The sequence below is a fragment of the Anomaloglossus baeobatrachus genome, chromosome 4, assembly GCF_048569485.1.
Source record: "Anomaloglossus baeobatrachus isolate aAnoBae1 chromosome 4, aAnoBae1.hap1, whole genome shotgun sequence".
NCBI lineage: Eukaryota > Metazoa > Chordata > Amphibia > Anura > Aromobatidae > Anomaloglossus > Anomaloglossus baeobatrachus.
In genome coordinates, this window is record NC_134356.1 from 619,750,784 (window position 1) to 619,766,157 (window position 15,374).

Genomic DNA, 15,374 nt, shown 5'->3' on the forward strand with positions numbered 1-15,374 from the left:
CTACCTGGCCACGGAGGTTAGCATCCTAGATAAGCACACAAGATAGATACTAACCTTCCTTTAACTCTTGGAGATCCTAGGGAGCCCTATTTCAAACTAATCCTAATATGAATGCTGTCCCTTCATATCAGGAAGACAGAGACAACGTCCAAACAATATCTTCCTGTCCCTTGTTCTACTGCATTGCTCTTCCTTCTTGTATTGGCGGAGTTGTCGAAGTCCACTATGACCACTTTTTGCCAAAGTGTATTGCATCGTTTGGGGAATATTAGAAACAAACCACAAATGATGAAGTTGGGCCAAAGTTTCTTCCTTCTTTGTCTCTTCTCTATAACCACCAGCATTACATATTCTCATCCTTATGTTCTTTTCCCCTCATGCCAGGGTGGTGATTTCACAAATCATAATGGCACAGGTGGTAAGTCTATATACGGCGGTAAGTTTGAAGATGAGAACTTTATATTAAAGCACAGCACTCCAGGTACTATCTCTATGGCCAATGCAGGACCCAACAGCAATGGCTCCCAGTTCTTCATCTCAACCATTAAGGCTGACTGGTAAGATTAAAATATTTTAGCAACATATTGAAATAGTTTTAGAAAATGCACCCAATGTACAGTGCCCCTTGTTCCTCATCTACATTATTTTCCATCCTTATCCATGGCTTTCTTCTTGTCTACAGGCTGAATGGTAAACACGTGGTGTTTGGCAGCGTAGTAGAAGGGATGGAGGTGATAAAGAAGATGGAAAGTTATGGATCCAACAGTGGAAAGACCAGCAAGAAGATTGTTATTGAGGATTGTGGGGTGCTAGAAGAGGCTCCCACTGCTTAACAGCCATCCATTAAACCACACATTACATAACACACTATACGACTGGCATACGTGACATTACTGCATTCATCATGCTAAAGAGCTGAGCATAATGCTTCTCAACATCACATGCCCATCTCTTAGCCACATCCTCATGTGGCTAAGACTCATCAACTCATCCAACCACTGTAGCCTTACTGTTATCAACGACATTGCCTCCTACCGCTTACAGGGGTTGCCCCAACTTACAGGTTATCATCTGCCCATGGGCAGACACATACAGGTCATGGCCCCTGTGCAAGAACAGTATATGGGCCTTTGCAGTTCAATAATTTGTCTGTGGCAGAAGCTGCTTGCTGCTTTGGAAGGTGGATGTCACCCCCTGACCTCCTGGGCTACTGTGTGGCCGCACAAGTCGCACCAATGGTATGTCCGCCCTTGGATCTGTCCACAGCAGGTGGTCAACATAGTCCATTCAAACAGGGAATATCAGAGCCTCATTCTCTGGATTGGTGGGGGTCCTAGAAGTGGCATCTCCCGCGACAAGACATTTGTCACCTATCCTGCGGATCAGTGGTAAATGTGTTTGGTGGGTTGACTGTACCACGCATCACAATCAGATCATGCAATGACAAACAACCCATGTGTTAGTGCAATATACTCTCATCTTAGCTTGTTGAAAAGTGATAACTAGCGAAGCTGGACAGGGTGGCTCAACACATTAGGAATTTTGGTTTAACTCAATGTCTTCTTTTTTGCCTTTACAACTATGAAAACACGTTAAAGCCATAGTAGCCATATAATAGTTTTAAGCAGAAACATCACTTAGGGCGGCGTTACACGAGACGATATGTCGTACGATCACATGAGCATCGCACCCGCCCCTGTTGTTTGTGCGTCACGGGCAATTTGTTGCCCGTGGCGCACAAAGTCATTTAACCCCGTCACACGTACTTACCTCCCGAACGACCTCGCTGTGGGCGGCGAACATCCTCTTCCTGAAGGGGGAGGGATGTTCGGCTTCACAGCGACGTCACACAGCGGCCGCCCAATAGAAGCGGAGGGGCGGAGATGAGCGGGACGTAACATCCCGCCCACCTCCTTCCTTCCGCATTGCCGGCGGGATGCAGGTAAGCTGTGTTCGTCGTTCCCGGGGTGTCACACGGAGCGATGTGTGCTGCCTCGGGAACGATGAACAACCGGCGCACAGAAAGAGGAACGACTTTATGAAAATGAACGACGTGTCAACGAGCAACGATAAGGTGAGTATTTTTGCTCGTTCACAGTCGTTCATACCAGTCATACGCTACGATATCTCTAACTATGCCGGATGTGCGTCACGGAATCTGTGACCCCGACGACATATCGCCAGATATATTGTAGCGTGTGACGCCGCCCTTACTCACAGAATCGGTGCTAAAATTATGATTGCTGGTGTTCACCCTGCTGGAACCCCCATTGATCTCAAAATCTGCAGTGTGAATAGAGTGATGGTACACAAGCGAGACCATCATTACAGTTGCTTCTAACAGATCGGCTTTTTTTTTCAGTTAAAGCGTGGTAGTCATACATATCTACTACTGCTCCATTCACTCATTGGACTTGTGAGCTTGTTTTCAGGAATGGTAGGAGTGTCAGTGACTAACAGTGATCATATATTTATCACCCATCCTGTGCATAGGTAATAAATTATTTTTAAAGGGGTTACCAGATTTGTCCCCCATAAGCTGCGGCCACCACCAGTGATCCCTTATATACAGCATTCTAGAATACTTTATAACATATCAAACAGCTTTTATTCCACTCACCTGCAGGATGGTACGGTCCGATTGGTGTCACTCATCTTGATCCGGCGCCTCTTATCTTCTTGTGATTGCCATCCTCCTTCCCTGCTCCGTGGTGGGTGACACGTCCTACATCATCCACACAGTGTCCTCCATTGCGCTCCTGCATTTCTCACTGCTCTTCTGAGGGCAGAGCAAAGTGTTGTAGTGCGCATGTGCGGGCGTTCTTCAACCTTTCCCCGCTCCTGTACATTATAGTACTTTGCTCTGCTCTCAGCAGGGCAGATCAAAGTGCAAGTGCGCAGGAATGCAATCCAGAACTCTGTGTGAATGACGTAGGACACGTGATCCACATGAGCAGAGAAGGAGGGCGGTGATCTCAAGAAGAGAAGAGGCGCTGGGCCGAGACCAGCGACATCTATCGGACCAGACCGCCCCCCTAGGTGAGTATAATAAAAGCTATTTTTTATGTTACACAGATCGGCCTGGGTTCATATATGCAGTATTCCAAACTGCTTTATATAAGAGCTCATTGGTGGTGACCACAGCTTATAGAGGACAAATCTGCTGACAGGTTCCCTTTAACTAAGTGCAGCTAATCATGTAGTTGTCATTAAAGGGGTTGTCCAAAATTCAGAGTAAATTTCATCCTAAATCCCCCATCTATTTAGTTAAATAATCTAAATTATCTTCTGATATACTGTACTTGAATTTAAAATTCTCTCTCTTTCCTTAACTATCTAACTGTTAACTGCTATTCTATTTTTTATTTTCACTTGCTTTTAGATGATGCTTTATTTGAGAATCCCAATGCATGTTGGGATACTTGAACAAAGAATCATCAGGGGTCAGAGGCTGCGATTACTCCCACAGCCTGTGCACCCTCCCTAAAACGAAGCATCATCAGTGACGCTCATTTCAGAGGATAAGCCAGTACCTGTGTGATGTGCACAGTGACAGCGCACTCTGTGTAGTCATCTCAGATCAGCAGTAATGAACCAACAGAAGAGCACATTGTCAGAATACCGGGCATGCAGAGAGCAGCTGCATCCCAACAACTGACATCACGGGTCTCTGCATGCGGGTATTTTGACAACGCGCTTTCCTACCGGCTCGTTACTGCTGATCTGAACTGGCAACAGGGTGCGCTGTCATTATGCACAACGTGTAGTGCACATCATACCAGCCTTTAAAACGAGCATCACTGATGACGTTTCGTTTCAGGGAGGGGACAGAGGCTGTGGCAGTGATCACAGCCTGTGCCCCTAATAACGGTTTGTTCGAGTACCCCAGCAGGCATGGGGATTCTCAAACAAAATGTCATCAAAAAAGAAGAGGAGAAAAAAAAATATAGAAAAGAAGTTAGACTGTGTAGTTAGGGAATGGTAGGAAATTCTCAATTCAAGTATAGGGATTCAGGAGGTATTTGGACTTTGGACCACTCCTTAAAGTAGTTCCCTCATTTTGCTTATTTGAAGAGTTTTCTCAACTTCTTAAATTGGTGAAATTGTAAAGTGCCTGTAAAAACAAGCAGCTTTGCAATCTACCTCTTTAAAAATCATCTCTGTTCTCAAGAGCAGAGGGATTTTTCATTATACAGTTTACGGCTCATTGCCTAGTTTACCGGATACAATTCTATCAGTGATAGCTGGATTTCTGGGCAAGGAGTGCATGCTTGGAAGCTATTGGCTATACATCTTGCAAGCGCACCTGTGAAGCTAGCGGATCACTAAATCTGTCCATCTTCAATGCCCACTGCGTTCCTCTAATGTTGCCTCTGCTTGCACCATGGTAGAGTGCACAGTTTGTCGCATTTGTGTGACTAAAGTCGCTGGTCTGAACTTTCAATTTCCAAACGTGCACCCTGCTCTTGGCAAGCGGGAAGTCAGGAGGCAGAGGAGAGGTGTGCTCCTGAAGAAAGAAGATTAGACAACCCCTTTACATCTCTATTTGGCTATGTTTACATCTGTGTCAGAGCCTTTGTTACAGAATTGGGGGTGATTCATTAATACTAGCGCCACTGATGATTTTGACTGGCGGGCATGACCATGCCTTGTCCAGCTCATGCTTCACTCATATTATTATAACTGGCCAGAACTGGCGCATATTAGTGTCATGGTTGTGACAGGGAAATGTGGCGCACGATTCGGCACACAACACAATGGATACACCAGGCACACTTTAACAACGGTGGGCCCTAGTGCTAGTGAGAGGGAAGATGGACACCTCCTCCACTTACCTGCAAATGTACCCTCCACTCCTAGGCAGTCCCTATACAGGTTACTCACCTGTCGCCGAGCAGGAACCTGAAGCCCTAAGTGACACTACGATAGTCCTGGCTAGTGAGTGGACAGGTAAGGGATGTTAGCCCCACTGCTGCACTAAACAACGCACAAGGGAAAGTAAGATAGACAGGGGGAAACACACCAACAGACTGCTGCAGTCAGCCCCAAGACTGCAGCCTCCACCGCAACTAGCAGAGAGGGTTCCACCAGCTCTTTCCAACTCCAGGCCAAGCATACAAATGAGAGTGAATAACCGGCTCCCTCTGCTGGGAGCAGAGGGTATACGAGGGGCTCCTAATAAGTCTTTGGCTTTACCCAGAAAGAAACGAGATTGGATGATGAAACTTTACATTTATTCCACATACTCTCAACTGATGTTAACACACTTCTTACATCGGTATTCCAAGTTCTGTAAGCCTAGCAGAAAGAAGGATTTCAGTTGTGTCTCAAAACAGGCATCTGTAGCAGCCATGGCATCAGAAATGGTACCCTTGAGGTGTTTCTTCACGTTTGGAAACAGATGATAGTCAGAGGGCGCTAGATCTGGTGAATAAGGTGGGTGGTCAACCAGCTGGAAGCCCAGCTCTGCCAGTTTTGCCGTGTTTGCTTGTGCAGTGTGAGCGGAGGCGTTGTCTTGCAGGAACAAGATTTCTTTGGACAGCTTGCCGTGCCTTTTGGCCTTCAGCGCTGCCTTCAATTGGTCCAAAAGTTTAATGTAATACCTTGCATTGATGGTGAAACCCTTTTGAAGGTAGTCCACTAGCAGCATGCCCTCCTTATCCCAGGACACAAATGTCATCACCTTAGTGGCTGATTTTTGCACCTGAACTTCTTTGGGCAAGGAGCACCACTGCTTTACCTGAAATTTGTCAATTCTCCAGTATGAGGTTGTGCACAGCATTGACGATCTCCGGAACAACACCCACACTCGGTCGTCCACGACATTCCTCATCATTGGTGCTAAAGTGGCCCGTTTTAAATTTGGCAGCTCAGTTCTTAACTGTGGAATATGAAGGACATTGATCCCCCAATGCCTGCAACATACCATGAATATCCTTCGTGGACTTTCCTTGCAGAAACAAGAATTTTATCACTCCTCTGCTCTTATTGGTTGTGATTATCGCATTGGACTCTGCCATTTTGTTTTCCTGCGTGCGTAGAACACTGCTGCCATAAGCAACAAACACAAAATTTTGAAAACATATATTAGCCCATTAAGGCTTTTATGTGATGTAACATTCGTTACCATAGAAACAAAACAGATCACAAAACCAAAGACTTATCAGCAGCCCCGTCGTATATAGGGACTGGGAGTGGTCCAAACCGGAAACACCTGGGAAGGTAACAAGAATGCTTGTTGGCAAGGAATACTGACATTAACCCTCTCCTACTAGTACATTTAACTATAGAGGTGAGCATAGCAAAGGCTTCATAGCCCTGAATCTGTCACAATCTGTAACAATTAGCGGCAATATTTGTGTGCAATTGAGTTGCCCAAAAATATGTGGATTTATATAAGTGCTTATGCCAGATTCACGGTGTAAACACCTTAATGAATCGCCTCCTTCATCTCTTTAGATAGGAAGAACAGCAGGGTGCGCAGCGTTATTTTCCCTGTCAAAAAAAGATGGATAAAGATGCAGAATCTGACGGACCCAGTTTTAAGTCAATTGGGTCTGTTGGTCAATCGACTGAAAGATCTGTTGTCAGACACCATGATTCAGATGTGAATTGAGCCTTATTTTCTTCTCCACATTTGCAATCAGGACCTATATATATGCATGACACCAAAGACGAATCATAGCCTTCTGACTCCACCATGTCGCTGTATAAGGAGCAATATCTTGCAAGTCAACTGTTTACGTCTGGAAGACCCATCTCAGGGTTCTCTCTTATTTAATGTTTATTTGATGTCTAAACTTATAATTAAAATGCTGAAATAATGATATAACCACATATCCAAGATATATAATTGATTTTATATATGTATGATGAGGATGTGTAATATACAATTAGAGCTAGTATGGAATAGACCATAAAGGCAACATGGCTTCTGCCACTGGAGTCGGCTGGACCACGTTCCACCAGGTGAAGAATTGTCATACGTGTGTACACAGTGAGAACTCAGGACGTTTGTTATGAGGTCCACCCTAAAAGGAATCTCACATTTCCTGCTGGACACCTTCCCAATCAGGCCCAAGCCCCAGGCATTCATTTACAACAATCTGTCAATGACATTCAGCCTATATACGGTAGTAGTACAGTTGATCAAGAATACAAACAAAATCATGGAATTTTACCATTTCCCGGGGTTCCATCTGTATTTTCGTTTTATCACTGTCTACTTGATACCATTCTTACAAGGGGTTAAACACCCAGCTTAAAGGGATCCTGTCAGTTAGCTTTTGCTGTGCAATCTTAGAGCCTAATAATATAGAGGCAGGGAGTCCAATTCAGCAATGTGTCACTTATTGGGTAGTTTCAATATAATCAGTGTTTTATCAGCAGGAGATTATCACTACTGGACTACACATGTCTCCTACAAACCAATCAGGCTATTCTGTGTAACCCCTCTTCAACAACTGAGTAGAAGCTTTCTGACAACGTACAAAGTACACAGAAAGCTGCCAATCAGTGGAATGGGTGGGGTTATATAGAGCTCAGCATTCAGAGCTGTGCTAGATCTGCAGCAGAGAAACCAGGGATTGTATGAAAATGACAGCAAGCAGAGCAGTAAGTGACATCCCTGGAATAAAGGCCTCAGCCCTTACATTATGCTGCATTACATGGCAAAAAACTCGTGACAGTTTCCCTTCAAAAGGAGTTCTACTAAGTTTTCAAGCTATCACCTATCCACAGAAATGTTATAAATGTTAATAAAATAACAAAACCACTGTCAAAATATTCATGATCGGGGTGAATGCGCAGTAGGGGCTAAGGTCATAGTGGGTCGAGCTGTGCAGGCACCTGCTCCTCTCGGTGCAGCCAGGCAGGGGTGTAGAGTAGGCTGCACAAAAATTCCATCAAAGCCTCCCTTCTCCAGCTTATACTCCTTTAAAGGGAATCTGTCAGCAGGTTTTTGCTACCTAATCTAAGAGCAGCATGATGTAGGCAAAGAGATCCTGAATCCAATGAGGTATCACTTAGTTTACTGGATGCAGCCATTGTGACACAATCGGAGTTTTTAGATTTAGCAATGCAGCAGAGCTGAGAGGGCTATCTTCACCCACACCACACTCTCTATATAATGTAAATAGATAGTGAGCAGCTTATCACAGGATGGGGCGTGTCGGACTACCGGGCATGAGGCAATATAATCCGGGCAATGATAATATCCTGGTGCAAAAAAACCAAACATTGCATGTAAACCAAACCATGACCTTGATAAGAGACGTATCATTGAATTATGTGTGTTAACCCCTAGAGCATTCTGTCTTCAGATTACATTGGAAAAACCTGCTGACAGATTTTTTTTACGTTATAAAAGATAGAATTTCTTTTTTTTACTAGCTGTTATAACTTAAGGCCCCGTCACACACAGAGATAAATCTTTGGCAGATCCGTGGTTGCAGTGAAATCATGGACATATTGTTCCATTTGTACACAGCCACTGTGGCGCCCTGGCCTAGCCAGGTCATCATAGATAACATCCAAACACCCCCACCCCCACTAGACAGGGACACCAGCTAAACAAAAATCCTTGTTGCCTCCCTCCAGTGTCTGATGTTCACACCAGGTGGGGCGGAGCTAAGCGGTTGGCCCCACCCACCGAGGAGTTCACAGGCCTGGAGGCGGAAAAAGTGTCAGTTGGTAGTTGAGTTTGGAGTTTGAAGAGTGAGGAGTGAACACTTGGGTGTCTGGGTTTGTGGCCCAGGCACTGACAGCAAGGTTGGCAGACGGTGGTGGCCGTCTGCAGGAGTGGTGGAGCAACGCGGAACCGTAGGACCGGGGACGGTACCAACTGGGGAGCGAAGTGAAGCCAGCACACACAGGCAGGGCCATCGGACCCCGACCAGGCTTGGAGCCGCCGACAATAGTCAGATCCAAATGTGACTGGAATCCCAGGGGTTTCACAACAGCAAAAGTCCCGATTGAAGGCAACAGCCCACACCGTGAGGGTATACAGCTACCGCATAAGGCTAGAGACCCAAGGGCCAGCGTCTGCGGGCAAACAGGCTCCTCCGGTACCCATACACCGGGGAGCGGACTACCATTGGGAATCCATAGTAGTCAGCAAGAGAACATTAAGGTGCAGGGAAAGACAGCCGCCATCACCTGTCCGGGGAGAAGCACTGCAGCCGGCTGCGGGACCCGTCTATCCAGCTGTTTGGTTTACCGAGGACTTTGTACCTTTCTTGCTGAGTGAGTACACCCGTGCCATCCGGCACCGCACCGCGCTGTCCCTGCAACCCTGCACCTCACCGACCCTGCCTCCCAGTCACTTCATCGGGCCCCGGGACCACCAACCCCTACCCACGGAGGGGGAAAACAACATCCCAGCTGCTCCTTACCTTCGCTACCGGGATCCCCGTCACCAGCAGCAGCGGTGGTGCCCATCTTCACCACGACCCGTGGGTGGCGTCACGGACTAAGGCAGGCATTGCACACTACGACATCGCAGGTGCGATGTCGGTGGGGTCAATTTGAAAATGACGTACTTCCGGCATCGCATGCGACAGCGTAGTGTGTAAAGGTTCGATGATATGATTAACGAGCGCAAAAGCGTCGTAATCGTATCATCGGTGCAACGTCGGCGTAATCCATAATTACGCTGACGCGACGGTCCGATGTTGTTCCTCGTTCCTGCGGCAGCACACATCGCTGTGTGTGAAGCCGCAGGAGCGAGGAACATCTCCTACCGGCGTCACCGCGGCTTCCGTAGGATATGCGGAAGGGAGAAGGTGGGCGGGATGTTTACATCTCGCTCATCTCCGCCCCTCCGCTCCTATTGGCCGCCTGCCGTGTGACGTCGCAGTGATGCCGTACGACCCGCCCCCTTAATAAGGAGGCGGGTCGCCGGCCAGAGCGACGTCCCAGGACAGGTGAGTCCATGTGAAGCTGCCGTAGCGATAATGTTCGCTACGGCAGCTATCACAAGGATATCGCAGCTGCGACGGGCGCGGGGACTATCGCGCTCGGCATCGCAGCATCGCCTTGCGATGTCGCAGCGTGCAAAGTACCCCTAAATCCCCCAAACTAACCACCCCTTTCACTCACAGGCGAGGAGCGCCACTCGAGTCCCCGGATCCGGCCCACCGCTCGAGCCACCGAGCAGCCATCACAGCAGCGCCGAACCCGAGCGTTAGCGAGAGCGCAGCAGCGACGGCGTCCTCCCCGCCCGCGACACCACAAACCTGGCACTGATTGTCCACAATTTCACTGCAACCACAGATCTACCACAGATCTGCCACAGATTTATCTCTGTGCGTGATAGGGCCTTTACTCCAGGCAACAACTCTGTCATAACAGATAGAAGAGGGAGTGGGAAAGAGTCTGTAGATGTGTCGCCCCGGAAGCCCCTGATGGCACGGCAGGGCTGCGTGCGGTTATGTGGCCGTAGCGGGCACGAGCGACAGGCTTTTTGTAATGGGGAGTAAAAAATAATATTTAAAAAGGGGACAAAGAAAATAAAATAAATAGTTTGTGACGCCAGTTGGGATGTTCGACTGTGGTATGGCCGGGCACTGCTTGTGTGCCCCAGGGGTTAGATGGTGATGCGCAGTGCCAAAGGGTTGTCCTCTTGCCCTCCCCCCCCAACTAGGGCTGGTTCCTAGGGGATGTGTTGAGGTAGGGATGGCGCAGCAGGGAATAAATCAGCCAGAGACAGGACAGGGAGCTTTTACCTTTTACTGGAGCTCTGCATAACAGTACATAACAATCTTTACAGCCTTAACAATGATGGTGGTTTTCTCTGCCCCGATGGGAGTTTGGCTTCTCTGCTGTGTGGTGATAGTGTACTCTTCCTTACACTATTTCCCTACCTGGGAAGAGGTATCTTGGTATCCTTGAATTTCCAAGACAAGAACAATCCCTTTTGGCGAGCAGGTGACTGGAATCCTGTAGGAAAACTCTCCACTCCTTCTAGAAGTTTCCTGACTCACACGTACCATTGTGCTCCCAGGCAAATGTCACTGCCCCCTATAAAAAAGGCTGCAGTCTCTCAGTTTTGTCACCGACCTTGAAGGCACCGATGACCTAGGGACGGATACCCTGACAAGTGTAGCTGGCCCCTCCAGAGGTTTCTAGAAATCACCTCAGGACAAGACCTCTCCTCAGTGCACTCCTCACTTCACCTCACACGTCGACTAACTGACACTTACTCAAATTTACCTCACAACTAAGTGTCGCGGGCGGAGGAGGGGACGCCGCGCTCTCCCACTGCTCGGGTCCGGCTGCCGCGGCTGCTGCGGCCTGCTGCTGCTCGGTGGCTCGAGCGATGGCCCGGATCCCGGGGACTCGAGCGGCGCTCCTCACCCGTGAGTGAAAGGGGATTGGGTTTTGGGATAGTTTATTGTCCGTGATGCCACCCACGGTTGTGGTGATTAAGTGGGCACCACCGCTGCTCTTTCTGGGGAGCCCGGGAGTGATGGTACGGAGCAGCCAGTTGTTGATTTGCCCCTCCGTGGGTAGGGGTTGTGGTGCTCCCGGGGCCCAGTGATGGGATTGGAATGGTGGACAGGCGGGTCTGGGGCCTGTGGAGGTGCAGGGGCGCAGGGGCAGCGCTGTGCCGCACGGCACGGAGGTACTCACTCAGCCAGTAAACACGACACAGTTCTCGGTAAACAAACGGCTGGTTGGACGGGTCCCTCAGACGGTTCACGGTGCTGATGTTCCCTGCAGTTAGCGGTGACGGTCTCTTCCCTGCACCTATGAAAGTCTCTTTGGTAGCGATGGGTCCCCACCGGTTACCCACTCCTCGGCTTCCAGCTGGGCCGAAGGAGCCCTACTTTGCCCGCAGGCGCTGGCCCTGGGAAACTGGTGCCCTGGCGGTGGTGGTGTCTCCCCTTCACGGTCGGGCTGTTGCCTTCAATTGGGACTTGGTTGTTAGGAGACAGACGTCCCCTTCACTGATGGATTTGGCAAATTATGGCGACTCCTAGCCTTGCCGGGATCCGAAAGGCCCCTGCCCTGGTGCTGACTGTTCTTCGTATACTGTGTAACGGGGTGCCGGGGGTGCCTCGGGGGTTGTAGTCGTGGCCCCTTTTTCTATCAGGCTAACCCCCGGCTCAGCCGTCACTTTTGGGACAGGGGATTGTTTTGCGGGGCAGAGTGTGGTGGACGAGAGCACGCTGTCAGACGCAAGAAGACTTTGCAGGCGGAGATCAGTTGAACCAAACGACATTTTTATTGCACAGAGTTTCACATCAGACTCAATGCACGGATCTTGTAACACGCAATCACAATTCCTGCTGGGGAAAAACTGCTCCTGTCTTCTCTTCTCAGGGGACCTTGCCCGGCTACTTCTAGTCTTCTGCACTTGGGCTCCCGCTCCGACTACCACAGATTTGACCCACACAACTCTGCTTCACCGACTAGGACACTTTCTTTTTCCTTTCTTTTGCTAGCTGCCACCATAGCTCCCACACTCTGCCCCCGTTGCTCTTGCTCCCCCGTCCCGGACTCGACTCACTCAAACTCAAACTTTTTCTCTACAACACTTTCTCTCCCTCCCCCTTCTGCTGCCGGCTCCTCCTTTCTCCTGCACTGTTTCTATGGGGACAGCCGTCCCACCCGGCCACTAGGGGAAACTCATCTATACAGTAAAACATAAACATTAATATTAATGGCTTTGTCTACCCCAGCGGGGGTATCTTCAGGGGGGATAGTACGCCTCCTTGTAAGGGGTCCGTCCACCCCTTACATTCCTCCCCTCTTTTTGCCTTAGCCTCCCGGCAAGGCCCGCACCTGCAAAACACAATCTTAGCAGCAAGACAAATTTTTCAAAACCTTAAAACTTTCATATAAAAACACAATCAATGGGCGCACAAGTTGGGCGCCCGGAGTCCCTCCAAGGGAGCTCCCGGTCTTTGCAGTAGATTTGCCCGGAGGCCGTAACAGGCACTCCCGGTCTTTGCTGATCTTCTGCCCGGAGTCTCTCACAGCACTCCCGGTCTTTGTAGGCAGGAGCACAAACAATAAAGTCTTCCTTAACATCACAGAGGGAGTCCTTGCACAGTTCGGCATCAGGCTCCTTCCGGGCTCGGTAGCTTGAACGGTGTTACAACTCTAACTCTTCACCGGTTCTTTCAACAATGCCGGTACTTAGCACGATCATGTCCACCACCTCGGGTCGCTGTGATTCACACGGGGTGATAAGCGCACTGCCATTCAGCCCGCTGGGCCCTCACATAGTCGGAGAGGGATTGGCCTGGCAAGCGGCGCAGTCTCCGGAACGGTTCGTAGTTAACCGGTGTCTCCGACTCTTCCGGCTCCGGCTTTGGCCCCTCGGCTCCCGGCGGAGGTGACGGGGTAGCTGGACGGGACGGCTGTGGACTTCCGACGACGACCACCGGGTGCGTCACCATACTTTGACGAATCGCCAATACCGCCGGCGTCTCCTTTTCCGGCTCAGCTATCAGTCCAGTAGTGACTTTTGGCGACACCGCCAGCGTGTGTCTCGGCCGGCATGTCTCAGCCAGCACCAGTCTCTGTTGTGTACGTCTCCGGTATTGACACTCTTCCCATTCAATCTCTTGTTGCCACTGTGCGGCCTCTTGGGCAGTGGGCATCCGGGCCACTCCCACGGCAAATAGGCCTCGACATCCTACTTCTCTCCGGAACTTTACTTTCTCCCCCGGGTACAGTGTATGGAGGTGTTGAGGTAATCCTTCAATGTCCAAATTGACCCGGTTATAGAAAAAATGATCCCCGGACTCGTCGTCTTTAATGAACCCGTAGCCTTCGGCCTGATTGAACTTGACCACGGTGCCAACGGTACACTGCCGATCAAACTCTTCGCTAAGGGGACCGGCCATCATCTCACGGGCCACAGTCTCGGCCAGTAACCTTTCTTGTACCGGGTCTGTTTCAGGCGGCGGGGACTGTCGTCGGGTCAGGGGCGTCGGTTTCACTGGCTCCCAGAAAAATCCCCACTCGACTTCCTCTAACTCCGGGGCATGTTGCTCTCCCGGGGCCGGAACTGCTGTGTGGGCTGGAGGTCCCACCTTGACTGGCGTGATCACCTCCGAACTCTGGAGGGGTGTTTCCAGGGTTTCGCTTCCCGGCTGTAGTTGCGTCTTGTAGGTGGCCCGGACTTCAGTGGAAGTTTCGCCGGTCACGGCATCCCATGAAGTGACCCACGTTACTTTTGCGGGCCGCTCCGGACCTCCTGGCATAGCCGGTAGCTTAATGGTAAGTGCCTCTTCGGCTGCAGTCTGCCTCGGGCGTCCTCTTCCCAGGCTGGTTGCCACCAGCGCGCCCGCTGCAGCTCTCTGCTTTATCGGGGTCTCCATCTCACTCCGAGTCAGTTGCAGAGTTGTCGTCTCTTGCAGCTCTTCCTGTAATGGCGCCGGTGACGGTGGAGATGCTGGGGAAGGTGGAGGCGGGCCTTCTTTTCCCGCTCTTGCATACACTCCACCCCCAGTCTCGCACGTCAAGTCGACCCAGCACAGGCGACACCTTTTTTTTCCTGTTACGCCGCCATCTTCACATGCCTTCAGCAACATCTTAGGGCCAGCACCTCCCCTCTTTGGACGGCGTACTCTGTACTTCTTTTTCTTCGCCGGCCAGCTCAGGGTTCTTCGCTTGGCGCCAATTCTTCGCACGCTCGCTGTATTCGTGAAGACGGCGGCCATCTTACCGCCGTCTTGTGCCTGGTCCAACGCCTTAGGCACCACTTGGTCTCCATCTTCTTGGATCGGGACCCCCTGCAGATAATCCGGATCCTGCCGACTACGCCACATGTAACGGGGTGCCGGGGGTGCCTCGGGGGTTGTAGTCGTGGCCCCTTTTTCTATCAGGCTAACCCCCGGCTCAGCCGTCACTTTTGGGACAGGGGATTGTTTTGCGGGGCAGAGTGTGGTGGACGAGAGCACGCTGTCAGACGCAAGAAGACTTTGCAGGTGGAGATCAGTTGAACCAAACGACATTTTTATTGCACAGAGTTTCACATCAGACTCAATGCACGGATCTTGTAACACGCAATCACAATTCCTGCCGGGGAAAAACTGCTCCTGTCTTCTCTTCTCAGGGGACCTTGCCCGGCTACTTCTAGTCTTCTGCACCCGGGCTCCCGCTCCGGCTACCACAGATTTGACCCACACAACTCTGCTTCACCGACTAGGACACTTTCTTTTTCCTTTCTTTTGCTAGCTGCCACCATAGCTCCCACACTCTGCCCCCGTTGCTCTTGCTCCCCCGTCCCGGACTCGACTCACTCAAACTCAAACTTTTTCTCTACAACACTTTCTCTCCCTCCCCCTTCTGCTGCCGACTCCTCCTTTCTCCTGCACTGTTTCTATGGGGACAGCCGTCCCACCCGGCCACTAGGGGAA

The 15,374-nt window shown here is 50.1% G+C and overlaps 1 protein-coding gene across 1 annotated transcript in view; it reads left to right on the forward strand.

Annotated features, from left to right (window-relative positions):
• The window catches only part of LOC142304170 (peptidyl-prolyl cis-trans isomerase-like), a 45,501-nt gene extending 38,408 nt beyond the window's left edge, over positions 1 to 7,093 (forward strand). Inside the window, exons 4-5 of the mRNA XM_075346273.1 lie at positions 385 to 557; positions 683 to 7,093. Coding sequence (XP_075202388.1) covers positions 385 to 557; positions 683 to 833 — 324 coding nt within the window. The 3' untranslated portion in view covers positions 834 to 7,093. The remainder of the gene's footprint in view (positions 1 to 384; positions 558 to 682) is intronic.
• Positions 7,094 to 15,374: the final 8,281 nt, after the last annotated feature.